Source organism: Acanthopagrus latus, chromosome 8 (assembly GCF_904848185.1).
Source record: "Acanthopagrus latus isolate v.2019 chromosome 8, fAcaLat1.1, whole genome shotgun sequence".
Taxonomy (NCBI): Eukaryota; Metazoa; Chordata; class Actinopteri; order Spariformes; family Sparidae; genus Acanthopagrus; species Acanthopagrus latus.
Genome location: NC_051046.1, coordinates 19849139 through 19866470, shown reverse-complemented (window position 1 = coordinate 19866470; position 17332 = coordinate 19849139). Strand labels below are relative to the sequence as shown.

Here is a 17332-nt window from a genome sequence, read left to right as displayed (position 1 = left end):
TAGTCTAGAGTCAACACTTAATCTAATAGAGTTTTTAACATTTGGCCATTGGCATAGTGTTCTCAATGGGTCACATAGTTAACCCAAATACTGTATTTCTCCTGAATTATTACCATTACACGCTCATATGTGTCATATTATCCACTTCAGGTTAGGTTGTTGTTGCTATAAAAGACAGATTCTGCAGAAAACTAAATCTAAAATAAACAACAAATAAAATTTGTTTTAACTGACACTTTTATAGTTATAGGTATACATGCAGTGTAAGCTGCAATTACACCATATTTCTTCAGTTCAGTTTGACAAGATTCATAGTCCGTTGTTACATGCACACATACATTTTTTAATAAAAGTGTAATAAATACAATAGATAACTAAAGTTCCTTATTCATTCACTGACATAAAGTATGTTTAACCGATCAGAAATGCAGGTCTTCACTTGCATAAATTAAAATAAAATGAAAAATTGAAGATGAAAATGTCCTTCTTCAAATTTACACACCTTCAGGCAAACAGACTTTGGACTTTCTGAACAGGACAAGAAGATTCTTTAATTTGAAACCTTTGTCTAAAGGTTGTAAATTTTTTTTTCTTTCAAGTTAACTTCTTTATAAGTATTATTTGAACATGCACAGTATCACTCAGTAACAAAAAAAAAAAAAAAGGTTGCGTAAAGAGCTGCAGCGCAATTGAACATTTCAGTTATCCTGGTACAGGAGGTTAGTAAGATATTGTTGGTTGACACTCCAGCTATGGATCTATGCCAGGCAGAGAGATTAAACATGAAAATTAACTTTAGTATTTGTTTCAATTTGATAACTGCTTATAAATAAAACAAATAATTTGTAAGGACTATACCAGTAATTAATATGTATAGAGGCAAGTTTAAATTGACTGTGGGAAAGTAGATTTCTGACCCATTTGCCCCAGCAAATGGAAGAAAATAATAACGTCAAACCCTCGCCCCAAAACCTGGTCTTCAACATAAAACTTGACTCTCCTGCATTTTGAGCTCTTTAAACATGCACATACAGTACAAATCTTGTGATGCACAAGATGGTTGCACTGATGAGTACAGCAGGTATGCATCATGACCTAGATGAGATCTTGTTAGCTCTACAAGATCTGTTCACTCATGTCAATGTAATGTCATGTAAATCATAAAACTCCTCTGCTAGGAAATATCATGTAACAGCATACATATCACAAAAAACACATTTGCCTTGCGGGAGAATCAGCAAGAAAAAAAAAGCTGAAAAGCATAGCAGCTTTTCTCGTACACTGTCCTGTAAGAGGATTACAGGGAGTATTTATTTAGTTGTTTTAGAGGTTTGAACGCCCAACAGCTGGTTACTTTCAACATTTGAGCTCATGGAATGAGAGCCACACTGAAAAGCAACTACAATGCAAATGTATCCATGTAACACTCATTTTCAGGCAGTGCTCTATGCACTACAAAATAGATATAGGGCTGTTAGTCACATCCATCAGCTGCAGGAAGTCAGAAGCCATGGGAAGATTTTCTACTTTAATCAAATAAATAAAGACATTATGTAAACTATTACATAATCTGACATAAATAGAGAACCAGAGTAGTATAATGTGTTTATATAATACTGCAATCCATTTACATCTAAATAATGACACTGACTGAATTCCACAGTCTCTTAGTATTTCCTAATGTCTTTTCCTTTTGTGCAGATGAGAAACAGCAACTGTAGAGCTAGACTTCTTAAATAAATGTGGCCGACTGAAATTCAACTCCACCACACTATGACATCACACTGCTTAGAGCGTTAAAAAAAATACTTTGAATAAATAATAATAATAAATTCCTTATAATCAAGGAGATTTAAGTGTAAAGGTTGCAGAGCTGAAATGCAATTTAATCACCATTTAATTGCAGATGATTGGATAATGCAGCCTACCTGGTGAAGACAGGAAGCTGGGACTGGATGACTTGGACCCTGACAATGACGAGCAGCAGGGTGCTGATGACAAGGACAATGAGCTTCAGCAGGGTTTGTAGGACAGCGTAGGGGAAACCATCTTTACCCTGCAGGACGTGGCGTAGCGTGTCCAAAAGCATGGGCAACGTAAACTGAGAGCAGCAACAGATATAATAGGTCAACTCAATATTTCAATGTAAAGAGGTTTCTGCACAACTTTAGATCTGTTCCATTTTGATGTAAAAACAGATCTTTTTGTTTCGACTGCATTAATGAATATGTGTAACGTGAAAAATTAGCAAAAAGCCAGCCCTGCTTTGATGTTGCAGATGTAACCAATATGAACAAAGAGCAACTACATTTCAGAGCCTTACCCCTTGTGCAACAAACACTTCATGGACACAGCAGATGCCCACAACAGTGATTCCCTGCTCCTTACACAGTGTTGCTGCAGCCACTAGAATGACTGTCAGAGCGATGGGAGCCCAAACTGAAAAACAAATAAAAGCATACTCTTAAATAACAACACCAAAACAACCTTTTACAGTGGTTTGCCATAATGAAAGTGGGTAGATTCTAGTTAGACAGATTATTTCGATAAATGATAAGCCAATTCCTGGTACAGTTTAGCCTTCTCTTTCCTGAATAAATTAAAGACACAACCAAGTTATCCTATTTTAAAATGCATTATTTATTTAACATTTAGATATTCCTAATCAACATAGAGAACCCGGAAAATATCACATAAGCAAACATTAAACATTTTCACTAAGGTGGCCATCAATCACTGATAAAACACCACTTAAAAGTCCAGAATTCACCCTTGTGTTTGCTGGGTGGATGTTGTCAATTATAGTACGTTACGCGGAAATGGAAGTCATATCGTATTTGCCAATACCCAGGCACACTATTTTCCAGTTACGCATCATGAGTTTACATTAAATATCATAACTAGTCTGGTAAACACCATTATGGAACTTGTTCCTTTTTTCCACTACTTGTTAGTCTTCGTTGTGAAAGGCAACTGATTAAAAACTTTTTGTTTAACAACCATTATCTAATGAATATATCAGCAGCTTAGATATAGTCTGTGGGGCTTTTGTATATTGGACAGCAACAGTGGAGATCAGACAGGTAATGATGGGAAAAGGGTTAAGAAAGGACATGCAACAAAACTTGCTGGCCAGATGCACACTGGGGGCATTGTGGTTCAAAGTTGGCAACCCAATTCCTTAGCCACCAGGACACCCTTTTGTTATGTAATTCTATACTCTCACATATGTATTGTATTGGTCTAAAAATCAAGAGTGAAGGTTGGGCTTTAATTAAAATGTATGGTATGGTTTCTGTTTGTTTTGTTACTTTCAAATGTTAACAAAGGACTGACGCAGAACTAGAGTAAGCCCTTTCAAATATAAAGGTTTGAAGGCCTTTATCATGTTGTGTATGGTTATTGCATGTTGCACATACAAAACAAAATTGTATGGCACTGATGTTTTAACATAAATATTCTCCTCAGGGTACAAATAAAATTTCAACTTCCAATTACTTAACAGATTCCAGGACACAGAGAACCACAAACAACAAACTGCCTATGAAACACAGGACATAACAGGTGTGTCTGCATTATAGTTTCAACAATGAACACTGTGTTACTGTTAATGTAACTGCAGTCAACCAGAAACAGGCATGTTATCAAACAACAGTAGATCCAACCTTAACTGACCTATCTAGGAAACAAAACTGAGGCCCTAAAACTCTGAACCCTGATAGTTTTCCTCAGAGTCATTTGTTTGATCCTCTCCCAGCGTCCCCTGTTGCCGTAGACATTAAACTGTGGATACTGATGAAGGCTCTCAGTCATCCAGGTCATGGTAAATCTAGGTGCTGTATCATGGGCAGCTAGACTTGACTCAGTTTATTGAAGATGTTTTACCTCTTATCCAAGAAGCTTCTTGAACTGTGGACTATTACTGCTTATCAATGAATAAGGAGGACTGCAACACTTATATCCTATAGTCAGTCACCAGTGGGCATGTTGAGTTTTGTTTCCCATCTCTGTCTTGAATGTTTCTAATAATAGTGTCTTAATGGAAAAAAGCTGACATAACATGAACACAGTAAATCTTGGTGCAAGACAGGAGAGGTACATTGGACTTACCGATGGAGTGGTCTGCACTGGTTGATTTTGTGTAAGCCAGGAAAGCAGCCAGGAGGAAGATTGAAGAGAGGAGTTCAGCTCTGCCAACCACACCTGTGACCTGATGACAAACAAATGACAGCAGTCAGTACAGCGGTCCCTCCATACTGATTTATAGTTTTAAATCATTCATTCTACATCTAATTGAGGACAACTGTGAGTTTATTTCAACATTAGTGTATTTTCATTTATATAGATTAAAAATACTACATTGAGACATTACTTTCAAAATGCCATGCTGTTTTGCCATGGGCACTCAGGTGTCGAAAGTGTCAGAGCTATCCTCCAGCACATGACCCTTCCTCCCCATGGGTCAAAGACCACCACAAATAAATCCTCAACCTGTGGGAAACTGTCACTGACAAAAGCCTAGCAGCACATTGCACAATTCCTGATACACTTCAAGTTAAGAATATAATCAAGCATAGAACTTCTCTTTCATGACATTACAGATCTACTTGACTTACGGAGTAGCCAGAGTCCACACATTTAAGCCTTTGAATCCAGCTATCAAAACAGGTCTATTCAGGTAAATCTTCTCAGGAGATGGTAAGCAGATATACATCTCTGTAAAACAGTCTCTTCGACAGCAACGCCTGTCATTTGTGTAAATGATGACTGCCCTCGTGTGGAAGAAATAACATCTCACTAATATACAAAGACCTGATTTCTTAGAAACCGACATATCCTAAAACCACACATAAAGGTTCAACAAATCATTTTACAAAGAGTCTGTTGAGTCTCACATGCATCCCTTAAGAGCATACTAAGCATTATAAGATGGTTACAACTACATAGACAGGTTTAAATAAGGCTCATGCGTTGTTCCTTGAATAACCTACAAAGCGGCAAATGGTGGCAGAGGAAATAACTCACTGGTTACTCATTTATAGAGCTACTATACTGTGTATCACTGTGTCCTTTGAATGGTGCAGTGTAGAGCTCTCAAAAAACCCTACTGCACTAACAGATTCACAATGCTAACCTGCACTTGCTTTATCAGGCAGCCATAATACTGTAGCTGACCTGATAAGGTGACTGAATTTCTGATGTAGTTTTAGTTTGTTGCTGTTTAAGACTGTTAAGAACTACATTATCTAAATGCGTCTAGACATACTTTGAGCTATCAATTGCCACAGTGACCTTTGCATTTAATAGCTCAACAAGGACATCTAAGTAACTCGCAGTGCTGCTGCTTATGGGCAGTCTTAAAATATTCTCATCATTACATCAAAGCTTATTCTGCGGAATGTTAGATAAGGTGACTACAGCTAAATTTGGCTGAATTACTTAGACTACAAATCCAATTTTCATGTCACTTTGTGTGTCTGACTCTACAGCATCAGGGTGCCTCTTTCCAGTAAGTGCTTTCCTCTTATTCCATTTTAGAGCCTTAACATACAGGTGTCAATGACACAAAATAATTTGTACTTAAAGATACTTGGATAAACTGGAAAAAAAAACAAAAAAACTAAGGACTCCATTCAAAACAACAGATCCAAAAATCACACTGAGAAAGACATGGGGACACACAAGGACTCTTTGTACCCCCTTATCATAAAGGGACCTTCAGTGCTTGGAGCATAACTCAAAAACAAATGATCCGTTCAGAGAGAGATTCCAGACGGCGATAACATGAAGGGCATTTGCTGGACTAACTCTAAGGGCTCATTTGTGAGGCAAATTGTTTCCATTCAAGAAGTCTGAGAGACTCTGCATAGATTAGAGAACACCACGAGGAAGATTGGCGCATGCTGTGTAACAGTAGCACTCCATCCCAAGAAGCAGAATGTTTTCTTTGTTTTTCTACTCTGGTCAGAGCTTGTCTGGTCATTAGTTCAGCTATGTTGAATAGGATGAATTACAAGTCCTAATTGGGGAAGAGCCTTTTTAGACAGGCCCTATAGAAGACAACAAGATCAAGTTCAAATGATAAACAATAAGCAAAGGGTTTTTGGTTTCCCATCAACTTCAGTTTAAAGATCAAATGTGCGGTACCGATAACATTCATGATAAACAGCTGTTACTGCTTACTTTCAAACGTGAAAAGAAAAGCTAAAGTTTTGAAAAGTGAGTTAATAACATGCACAATCCACAAGGAGAGGAGAGGATCTCTTAGAGAAGGTATTGCCACAACCTAAGCAGGCTATGAGGGACGGACTCTAACAATGCTGGACTGGGAATGTAAAAGATTACTCAGTCGATGAATCATCTTTAAGAATGTCTCTGATTAGAAAATGTACTCATGACAATCAGAGAAGGGCATCATCTCGTTATTCTTTAAAACATTTATTTGATTTTGAGGTGGCTTCTACAGCTCTAATAGTAGGTAGGAAATCTTTACTATTGATCCCGTTGAAAAACCAGACACAAACAGATAGATGAGGACATAAATACTGCCAGCTGTTCAGAAGCAGAAAAACTGAGACAATGTCTGATTAAAATGCCCCACCCCACAGAGAGAACTGGCGGGCATGTTGGAGCAATGCCGTGCCTGTGATGTTACAGCAGCACAGCAGAGAAGTTATTTCCTAATGTTCTGCTCCTGTTCAGGGAAGACATAACATGTACAGTATGCATATAAACACATGGTTTATGAACTATGGGCTCCTTTACACCTTATTGGACCTCAAAACTATAACCCTGTTAAGAAGCACCACTGAGTGCTGACGTGGTGTAGTGGCACTTTTATTTTGTGCAATGTGTTAGTGTGTGGTTTCACTTACTAACCAAACACTAGTGCAACAGCACTGACTGTTTTATTAAGTCGCACATGGATTATCTTGGCATGTTGCCTTGACTGAAACAAACCATGAGTGTTTTGTTTAGCAAACTATCTAAATTCAAACAGTAAAGTGCTGTACTGGTAATAGCTTTAACATTTCTCCAGCATTATGTTGGGTATTTTCCTCCTAGAACTGAAAAGGTTGAATAAGGATCTTATGAAATGGACACTTCTGACCTGAACTATTGAAAAAAAAACACCGGCTCTCTCCAGTGGTGACCTTATGCTGCACTTATTTATGTAACTTAAAAATTAAACTGAAAAAGATCACAAATTTCTGCTTAAGCATTGAACTTAGTGATTGTGCCAACAGGAAATATATCACACTAAGGAGGGATAATAATTTCTGAATTAAGATATTTTCTGTTATAACACACATTACATCAATTGCCTTTACCAAGTAAATGTACACTTACAGCTTCAGTGTGAATGGGATGTACAGCAAACAGCAACGCTGCCACAAGGCTAGAAGTCTTGTCCAGGAACAACCGGCACACTCGCAGGAAAAGCACACACACTACAGTGTGTAGAACAACATTGAGCAGATGGTAAGAAGCTGCGCTCAGCTCACTGAAGAGGTAGTTCATTCGGAAGGTGAGTACAGTCAAGGGTCGGTAAGATTTATGGCTCCGCTCCTGTGGTTGGGATAAACATGGCATATGTTCTGTTAAATGCAGGTCTGTTACTTGACAGAGAGAAATTAAAGGCTGACAACTGTTTAGTGAAGCTTAACAGTGATTCCTTAAAGTTTATCTGGACCTATATAAATTTCATCAACCTAAAAAAAAAAAAACCTAAACCCCAACTGCCATTGAACCACCCCTGAAAGTAAATACAACCTTGATTCCAAAAAAGACACTTTGTAAACTATAAAGATAACAAAATCTGTTAATATGCTAACCCATTTTGTCATGTACACAATTAAAAATTGAACAAAGAAATACATCACTATTACACCATCATTGTAATAGGAGACTTCATACTGTCTTTGATTTTGCATATAATTTTATCGTAATATGGGACAAGTGTTGTCTTTTCCTGGTTTGCAGAGGCTGCATTACAATAAAATAATGTATTGTCTGAACTTACCAGACTCTTTTACTTATTGTAATGCTCGCCTTTATCAAATCAGTCATTATGTCGTCATAACTGATAATAATTTATCAAAAATCTAACTGTGTTCATATTTTGTGTTGACGTCCACAGTCATCTCTACAGTATTGTCCTAATATTATAATAATATAAGTTATTTGGTCAAAATGATGTGATATTTGAATTTATTGCTGACTCCCCACACATATGATGTGCTTTTGAGCAGATTAAGAAATATCAAGATACAAATCATGCATCACAATGTAAACTAAAAAATATTGAGATATTAATTGAAGCCCATATGCACAGTCCTACTACAACACACAGGCTTTGTGTTTTTATTTATGTTTCATATAGTGCCCCAATTTTCTTAGAGTAAAGGTTGTAGAAATGTTTGAGAGACACCACTTCAGCTTTGAAAACAAGAGAATTTTGCTATGCGTAAACTAAAAGTAATACTGTTCCTACGAAGCACAGAGGAGGGTCATGGATCATTACTTACCTCAGCCATGGGTGTTCCCCAGAAGTCATTGAGGAATAGGTTGCGGAGAGGTGTTGAGGGCCGGAGGTCCTTGTTGTCAAGGATTGCTGAGACATCATCAAACACAAAGCCGCAGGACAGACTGTTCCAGTAACATCCCACCACCAGTCCAGTCAAAAGTAAAATTTCCTTCCATGACACGGCAGCCATGGCTGATCAAAGCCGTCATTGATCACTGTAAAGGAAAGCAAAGCGGTTTGAGATGCATCAAAATTAGCTGACACCAAGGCGTCTTGTAAAGAAGATACATTTCCTGTTGCACGTAGTATTTCCAACAAAACCATTCATTCACACTAACAACTCAACTTTCCAAGTAACTTGATATGGCACCTCATATAATAAGTGAGTGAGAAACGATTTGATAAATTCGTCTTGAAGTTTCCCTCCTTGTCACAATTCTCACCCACTGTTACATACCCACTTAAAATCTGCGCTGGCAATATTATCTGTCCCTTAAGTTATACAAACATTATACATTATAAACAGCCACACTTCTTTATGAAATGTGATGGAAAATATTCTTGTTTCAAATTTGTAAATATAACCTGGCAGCTAAATGACCCTACTAGTAACCTTAGCTGAGAGTGCGGGTAGAAACGTTAGCTTGGATACTTAAAAATCTAATATTTAAGCAACCAGTACATTACTTAGACAGCTGACTGCAAAAAGCAAAAGCAATGGAGGGTGGATCCTAACAGAAAATGAAAAGCATTGGTAGTAGACATCACCCTCTTTAAACAGCTATGGAATAGCAAGCCTTTGTTAACTGAAGATAATCTACATTGCTATCGCTCGATCGCTGCTGAATTAAAAGTACAAAAGCCAGATAGCGTGCTCTGTCAAATTCAGACTGGCAGCTGCAACATAACGTTAGCTATCGCTAAAGCTAATTTCGCAGCTAATGCTACCTAGGTTGGTAGTAGTGTGCAAATTAGATAAGGTAGACACAAAGATATTTTTAAGGTTGTCCGAAATACCCTACCTACCGTGTCAATAATAGGGCAGACGGTGACTGCAGAAGTGATATCAGAAACGAGAAATGGTTACTCATACGGAATACACAGTTCACCAAGCGGCATTCCACTTGGGGAAGAAGCTAGCTTCAACACACCGTCACTATCACTTCCGGTGCAGAGGTGACCGCGCAAGTTAAACATTACAGAAAGCTAAGCTAGACTCGGCGTTTTTGGCAAACTCACGTGTAAGCGGTCAATACTAAGTGCGGGTTATTGATGTTTTGTGATAATGTGACACCGTCATGTCTCTACAGTTTGGTAAAGTTTTCTGCAAGGGTCCACTCGCCGCTTTTTTCTAGTATTATTTTCATGTTGACTAATGTTAGCATAATTGACTAACTGACGCTGCTGTTGTGACTGGTAACCTAGCAGCCAATGCATCACATATCATGGAAACGTCAGGATGGCTGTTTACTGTCACTTTAACTTACCTGTAGCCTATATTTTTCCATCTGGTATTTTCAAATTACCATAATAAGTGATGTTAAATAATAAGACACACTTCCTTTGGACGTTTAACTTATGTCTCACTGTGTTGTGGAGTAACTTAGCTTGGTCTTAGAATTTGTTGCAGCCGTTTAGGCAGTAACGTTAACGTACAACTAGCAAACGTTATCAGCACATTTGCAGCTGGCTTAACGTATTTTTTACTCTAGCATTATCGAAGAAAACAATGACACATTCGAGACCCACGGCGGGGTTTATTCATAGTCTACGTACTACAATGAGTTAACGTTAGCTAACCAGCTAACACTGAATATCTTTAAGCTATCTAGTTATCATTGCACTGTCTGATCAATTCCTGCCTAAGTCTTTACAACCACGCCAAGATGCCTGCTGCTCTTGAGTGGGATAAAGTGATGGGAATTGACCCAGTCAACATCTATGAATCTGAAAAGGACCTAATGGACGTCACCAGCATGTTAGAGATGGTAACTGCCACACTTAACACCCGTATTAATTACATTTCTGCACAATTGTTCAATTCCCCGACCTTCTCTGGTTTCAAATTGCAAGTTGAATACATGGGTGCTGTGTGTATTTAGCCATGGTTGTGGCTACCACTTGCTCAATCAAGCCTTGTCGGCAAAGTGTATTTATGGATTATTATGACATTAAATGACCAAAGATTTTGTTTCCTCATGCAGACAGAAGAATGGGAGGTGAAGGATAAAGCTCCAGAGAACATTGTTCACATCCTCAGAGTATTTCAGGCACTGTTGAAGGTGATCAGTCTTGTTGTCTCTATGTTCTGATCTCCTCATGCATCATCCACCAGCATCTATCAGCAACCCACAGCCAAATATAATTCATATCAAGGAGCAAAAATATTTGGTATATAAATTAATGACTGTAAAGGCACATGTTGTTTGAAATATTACCATTGAATTAATGTAGGTTTGTTACTTATGTGTAATTGTCTTTCTCCCCTCTGCTTATTAGATGAAGGATAGGGAATTTAAAGCTGCAGAGGAATACTTCTTGAAGAATACAGAAAAAACAGCAGAAACTGGTTAGTGTACAGATAACGTTGCCCACAAAATGTCACATGTTTAAACTTTGCAAACAAACAGCACTGTTTTTGCTTTTGATCATGTCTTGTGTACTATAGAAAAGAAACTCCGCACTAAGGTGTTGAAGCTGGAACAAGAGTGCAAGGTAATTATCATCTGCCTGTATATTTGTCTACACCCTGTATGTCTACCTACTTATATACTATACATGACATATTTTTTATTAAATTATTTGCACAATTAGCTACTAAGATATTGTTGTTTTCAGCAGCAAGACTGCCAATACCAATTCCATGTTAATTGCCAGTCTGACTGAATATCCCACTTCATGTTACTTTACTTCCGGCAACAGTGCCGAATCTTTTAGCCAATCATAGCGTGTAATTCCAGCTACAAAGGGATTGGTTGTGGTGACCACTGAATGACAGCACCTAAGAAGATTACAGCTAATTCCTTGCATGCTCACAGCCATTACCTCGAGCTTCAGTCTGATTATTGTTTTCATTTTTTTAAGGTTTGTGTGCATGTATGCAGAATTTTCACTTCAATAATTTACCTTGGATAGACAAAATACTTCCTTGTGCAGGGGTTTGTTAATATTATTGCATGCATGCATGAGCATTGTGAACAGATGGAGGTGACGGGAGACTAAGAGGTATCTTGGTGGGGGTTGTTTGGGTGTTTGTATGTCTTGTTTCCGGCCCATTCGGCTCAGCACTCCGGCACAGGGCCAGACACCCGCTTTCTGAGAGATGAGATCCGGCAGCTCGAGAACCAGCTTGAGCAGAGGGAGAAAGAGCTGACCCAGTTAAAGAAAGACATGGGCAAAGACAAGAAAACCAAAGAGGAGGTAGGACACTGTATTGCTGTTTTACCGGTATGTCCTACATATATATACATATATATACATATATACACATACACACACACACAAAGTTGTGTCACTTTGTTTCTGCAATTTATAAACTCTTTTGCTTTCGTAGTTGGTTGTGAGAGCAGAGGAGGCCGAAGATGAGATCAAGAAGCTAAAACGAGAGGTATGTTGCAGGTTGCACTACGTCATTAGGTATCTTTTAATTTTTCTTCATTGTCAGTCGGCACACCATCTATTCTTCACTGAAAACTTGCGCAATCTTGTGTGCTTTGCCATCATTTGCTCATCTGAATGCTTTATCAGTTTTCATCTACTCTTTCCATCTCTTCCTATTGCATTGCATTGCCTTAGATAAAAAAGCTTAAGAAGAAGGTAAGAACTAAAGGTAGTGAAGTAAATTGAGGTTTCATATATTGCAACACTGATTACAAAAAATTGCGACACTGTAAACATAAAGTAAAACAGAATGCTATTAAACTATATATACCCATAACAAGTCTTCCTAAACCCATGCAGTAACATCTCGCATTCAATAATGTGTTTCACCAAGTGATGAACCTCATTCCATTTGTGAGCAGCTGAACATTTTGAGGATGCCCGCTTTCATACCTAATCATGATACTATCACCTGTTACCACTGAACATGTTTACCTATTGAACGTTCCAAACATGAATTTTGGAGCGTTCCAAAACATTCCCAGTCCAGACTGTTTCCAATTGAGTATATATCAAAAGGGATTAACAAATTATCACATTCTGTTTTATTTAATGTTTAAGAGTCTACATTTTTTCTGGAAGTTTTATAATGTGTGTAGTTGTGTAAATGTACACGTGAGCCAGTATGTGGAGTACATGTTTTAAACATTTCTCTACAAATGATCTCTTGTTGTACATACATTACTGCAGTGTAGATGGTACTTTATGTTAGACCTGTGTGCACAAATGAAGTGCTATGTGTATCACACAAATAGTGTCAGTTTGTTGGTGTTTCAGTATTAAGCGACTAGACTTCATAGAGGGAGAGTGTATACATTTTAATAGAAATTCAATGAATTGTCATTGTCTAACATATGTAGGGAAGCATTTGCTCATTTTCGTTATCTTTATGTATGGCTGGGAATTTTTTGATGTGTAGATAAATTGGCCGATGAAATATCAGGAAATACCAAAGAAAGGCCCATCACAACTTCACAGAATCCAAAGTGATGCCCTGATGGGTCGTTTAGTTAAATTATCAGTTCAAAACTCTACAATATATTGTGTTAACTATTGCATAAGATACAAGCTAGGAAATCTCCTGTTTTGAGAGGCTGGCCTCAAAGAATCTTGTAGAAAAATTATTGAAAAAAGTATTAGATTATGAAAATTCTTACATTTCAAATCTCTGTTGATCGAGTTATCTAATAATAGTAGTTTCCCCTTATTTGTTTTAATCAAATGTAGTGCAACTAGATTTTCTATATGACCACAGGACACTGAATCCAGTTCCATTTCTGACATTAATTCTGTTGTTTTTGCACCACAACAGAATGAGCAACTCCAGCAGGATGTGGACTTCTATCGTGAAGAGTTGGACCAGAAAGAGCAGGTTCCATCCAGAGATGAGAACACTGAGACCAAGAAGAGGCTCAGTTTAGCCAACCGTCAGCTCCACCAGTGCTTGGACGACCTTCAGGTACTTGGAAAAATATTTATTAACTATACCATCTGGTGGCAAGCCTAGTAATAGTGCTTAGCTTTTGTCTATATGAAACACTGAACCACTGAGGCCTTTGACAAAGGAAAGTCTGTGTACTGATAAAAATGTGTAAGATCAATGTTGCTTTCAATTACTAATTTAATAAATTACTTCTTTAATTTTATGGTTTGCAAACGTTTTATCACCTGCTTATTGTACTGCTTTTGTTTCCATTAGCAATCGGAGGATGAAATCTTACACCTGAAGACACAGAATGAGCAGATGCAGAAAGGCCTGGAGGAGTCGGTGAAGGAGATGGAGAAGATGACAGACGAGTACAACAAGATGAAGATCGTTGTGCAGCAGACTGACTCCATAATGGACCAGCTCAGGAAAGAGAGGGATCATGCACAGCTACAAGTAAATACATTGTATTATTTTGCCAGATTAAAAATGTGGTTGATTTTTAAAACATATTTAGTTCTGAATTACTTGACACCATTCATCATTCAACGATGAAGTTATCACATACATGAACTGCTTTGTTGGAGCTGTGAATCAAGGCTTTCTCTTTGTGTTTAATGTACAGGTCAGAGAGTTAACAGATAAGATTCATAGCATGACTGAGGAGGATGACCCAATAATGGCTGCAGTCAATGCCAAAGTGGAGGAGTGGAAGGTGGGTTTTAATCAAGTGTTTACTGCGCTCTCTGCTTTTTTTTTTTTTCTTTGAGCCAGATATACATAAAACATATGTTCCAACATAGAAACTCATTCAGGAACCAAGAGACCTTTTGTACGAACTCTGAAAAAATAAGTGGGTAGAGTCTAAATTTAGTTCCTGGCTGACAAAAGGTCCCTGCTCTGAAGAGAGTACTGTCTGAGGGCCCAGAACCTTTTTGTTATAATGTATGGATTTCAAACCATACTACTTAGTCAATATACCAACCACTTGAAAATGAGAGTAAAAGAGAATGGCAGTTGTATCGATGTGATTATGTATGAAAACAGACATAAAAACTTCCCTAACTTTGGATCTCTCCTTTACAATGTCCATTTGAACATCAAAGTCACATAGAAGCTACAAAGACCTGGATTGTTTTGTTTTGTCTACTCCTGTTTTTATTATTGTATTTGGGTAATTTGCCTACTTTTCACAGATCTTAAGAGGTGGTAGAAATGTGAATGCTTAGAAAGGGACTTATGTCCTTGATTTTGTTTATGGCCATCATGTTTATTTAATATTGTTTTGCTGAATTATTCCATGAGCATTCCACTGTGCTGACCTGATCTTTTCCTTATACACAGAGAGTGCTCTCTGGGAAGGATGATGAAATTTTGGTGTACCAGCAGATGATCCGCGACTTGAGAGAAAAATTGCGTTCAGCCCAGTTTGACTTGGACAAAAGCAACATTATTGCTTTGCAGCAGGTCTGTCCCTGAACGGGAGGTGGTTAATCCTCTTTGTCTATGTATATACACAGTATATTTATGATTTACTATCGCCTGCCATTGTAATGCACACATGTGGGCCATTGTTTTATCATGATATTATTATGGCATGTCAAGAAACTTTTACACCAAAGGTTCTCCATATATGGTTGATGATGTAGTAACATTTGTAAACACTTTGTTATAAATTTGTTATAAATGAAAAAAACTATATTGCTAGGAGCCACCTTACATTTGTATTGCTCCAGAAATATAAATTGACATTAATTTCACGACATCTTCACAGTAAATGGTCATGCTTTAATATGGTGTGGTAAAAGCTGCAGGACCACATAAGGGTGCTCAAGAGTTTAAATCCTGTATGGTAAAGCAGTATCTTGTGTGGTATATTGGCACATATGTCGTAAAAGCTTTAAATATAACTTGTGGCTTCATTTTAGTAAATATAAAGTTGCTCTACAGATTTATTTCCTCCAGTTTTTCCTTCCTCCTTATAATTTAGACAGTTCTTGTGTGTGCATGCCTGTTTTTGGGTCCGTTGGAGCAGGACAATCCTTATTTTGACTGGTTTGACATTTTACATTTTTCCATGTATCATTCGTCTTGCTTTCTGCTTTCCCTCTTTCCCTACATCATTTTGTCATCCTGTCCTCCCCTCCATCTCTCTTTCGCTGCCCTGGGCCAGGTCATATATGAGCTTTGCAGTGTAAGTTTCATCTGTCATGTGCACTTATCTTCAGCCTCCCTTTTTTTCATTAACTAATCAGAGATACTGGAGAAAGTGCTTATTCAGTGTGTTGTGGATGTGCTCTGTCTTACACGTGTGTTCTTCCCTTTCAAATCGTTTGTGAATGCTTAAAGGCAGTCCAAGAGAGAGATAATCAAATCAAGATGCTGAGTGAGCAGGTGGAGCAGTATACAGGGGAAATGGAGAAGAACACCCTGCTCATTGAGGAGCTAATGACATCAAAGAAAGAACAAGGTGAGTGGAGATTCCTAACTGAACTCTTTCATACCAGAGACAATTGTGATGAACTACTTTCCTACTATTATAAGGCTTAGGTGCAACACCTATGCTGTCTTGGGCATCACTAAGGCTGAATGCCCCTGCCAAATATGATACGAGTTTATTAAAGCCGTCAAAAAGCCAAACGTATTTTCTTGGCGAATGATCAAAAAACGCCGCGCCGCCACGCGGACACCATTACTCATAGCCTCACAGCGTTCATAATGTAGCTTCACCAACTTGTTCTTTATGTTTTAGAAGTGGAATGAAGTTGATGGAGGGAACTATGCGGCATCAGTAAATTTAAGAGTAAGAACTGGTCACTTCCTGTTACCACCGGGGGGTGCCATGAGTAAGGTGGGACGTTAATACATCGGAACGTTCATGGCTGAGCTCCCGTCATGCTTAGCAAATTTGAAGCTTCTAGGTTCGAGTATGTGGGCGTGAGAGCCGTTAGAATTTACATGGCGAGCGTCGAAACATTCGCCAAAATTTATCAACCCCTAACAGCTACGCCCTTTGATCTACTGACGTGCAGAGCACAACTTTAGATCAGCTAGGTCTGGACATGATCTGTACCAGATTTGAAGTTGATTGGGTCGAGTTCGTTTTGAGTAAAAAAAATAAAATTCAAAATGGCCGACTTCCTGTTGGAATTTCAGCTTCCTGGCAAGAGAAATTTTTGTGCGTCTGGGTATGCTTAATTAACATCTTTACCAGTTTTTGTTCAGGTACGACAATGTCATCGACATTCCCTATGGGAATTTTTCAACTTTGTAGGGGGCGCTATTTAGCCATTTCGCGTGGACCGTGTGCGACGACCCAAAAATATCGAATTTCGGGAGTGGCCGGTCGTCCCTGCAAAGTTACACAACTTTTCCAGTTTGGGAAAGGGGCGAAATTGGGCAAAACAGTCGGTCAAGAATAATAAATAATAATAAGCAATACAATTTCAATAGAGCCTTCGCTGACTGCTTGCAGTCGCTGCTCGGGCCCTAAAAATACTCATTTGTAAGGTAATTTGTGTCAGCTTTTTGTGTAGGCACAGGACTGGACAGATTAAAAGTAAATCTCTCTTTGTGGGGGAATGAATTTCTGTGGTCTCAATGATATGAGAGGAAACTCTTAGTTTTAAGCCCTCAGAGAATTATTGCAAGAATTTGCATTTCCTCTGATCTCTGCAGGGCATTTTAACATTTTTGGTTTAATTGTTCCTCTACTCAAC

General features: G+C 38.2%; 2 protein-coding genes across 12 annotated transcripts in view; one reads left to right on the top strand and one right to left on the bottom strand.

Annotated features, from left to right (window-relative positions):
• tmtc3 (transmembrane O-mannosyltransferase targeting cadherins 3) overlaps positions 1–10154 on the bottom strand; it is a 34307-nt gene extending 24153 nt beyond the window's left edge. For 3 of the 5 annotated variants that reach the window (XM_037105949.1, XM_037105945.1, XM_037105950.1), the window contains exons 1-6: positions 9554–9691; positions 8529–8742; positions 7351–7569; positions 4111–4210; positions 2324–2439; positions 1929–2101 (exon numbers count right to left, since the gene is read on the bottom strand). In XM_037105949.1, the coding sequence (XP_036961844.1) occupies positions 1929–2101; positions 2324–2439; positions 4111–4210; positions 7351–7569; positions 8529–8717 (797 nt within the window). In that variant the 5' untranslated portion in view covers positions 8718–8742; positions 9554–9691. Of the gene's footprint in view, positions 1–1928; positions 2102–2323; positions 2440–4110; positions 4211–7350; positions 7570–8528; positions 8743–9553; positions 9692–9766; positions 9903–10014 lie in introns of those variants that run through there. The other 2 variants (XM_037105948.1, XM_037105947.1) reach the window with 2 other exon arrangements.
• The window catches only part of cep290 (centrosomal protein 290), a 34178-nt gene continuing 26537 nt past the window's right edge, over positions 9692–17332 (top strand). For 3 of the 7 annotated variants that reach the window (XM_037105943.1, XM_037105939.1, XM_037105942.1), the window contains exons 1-12: positions 10379–10515; positions 10732–10809; positions 11027–11096; positions 11196–11242; positions 11813–11947; positions 12081–12134; positions 13500–13646; positions 13887–14069; positions 14239–14328; positions 14958–15080; positions 15787–15807; positions 15963–16083. In XM_037105943.1, coding sequence (XP_036961838.1) covers positions 10414–10515; positions 10732–10809; positions 11027–11096; positions 11196–11242; positions 11813–11947; positions 12081–12134; positions 13500–13646; positions 13887–14069; positions 14239–14328; positions 14958–15080; positions 15787–15807; positions 15963–16083 — 1171 coding nt within the window. In that variant the 5' untranslated portion in view covers positions 10379–10413. Of the gene's footprint in view, positions 9769–10378; positions 10516–10731; positions 10919–11026; positions 11097–11195; positions 11243–11812; positions 11948–12080; positions 12135–13499; positions 13647–13886; positions 14070–14238; positions 14329–14957; positions 15081–15786; positions 15808–15962; positions 16084–17332 lie in introns of those variants that run through there. The other 4 variants (XM_037105940.1, XM_037105944.1, XM_037105938.1 and 1 more) reach the window with 3 other exon arrangements.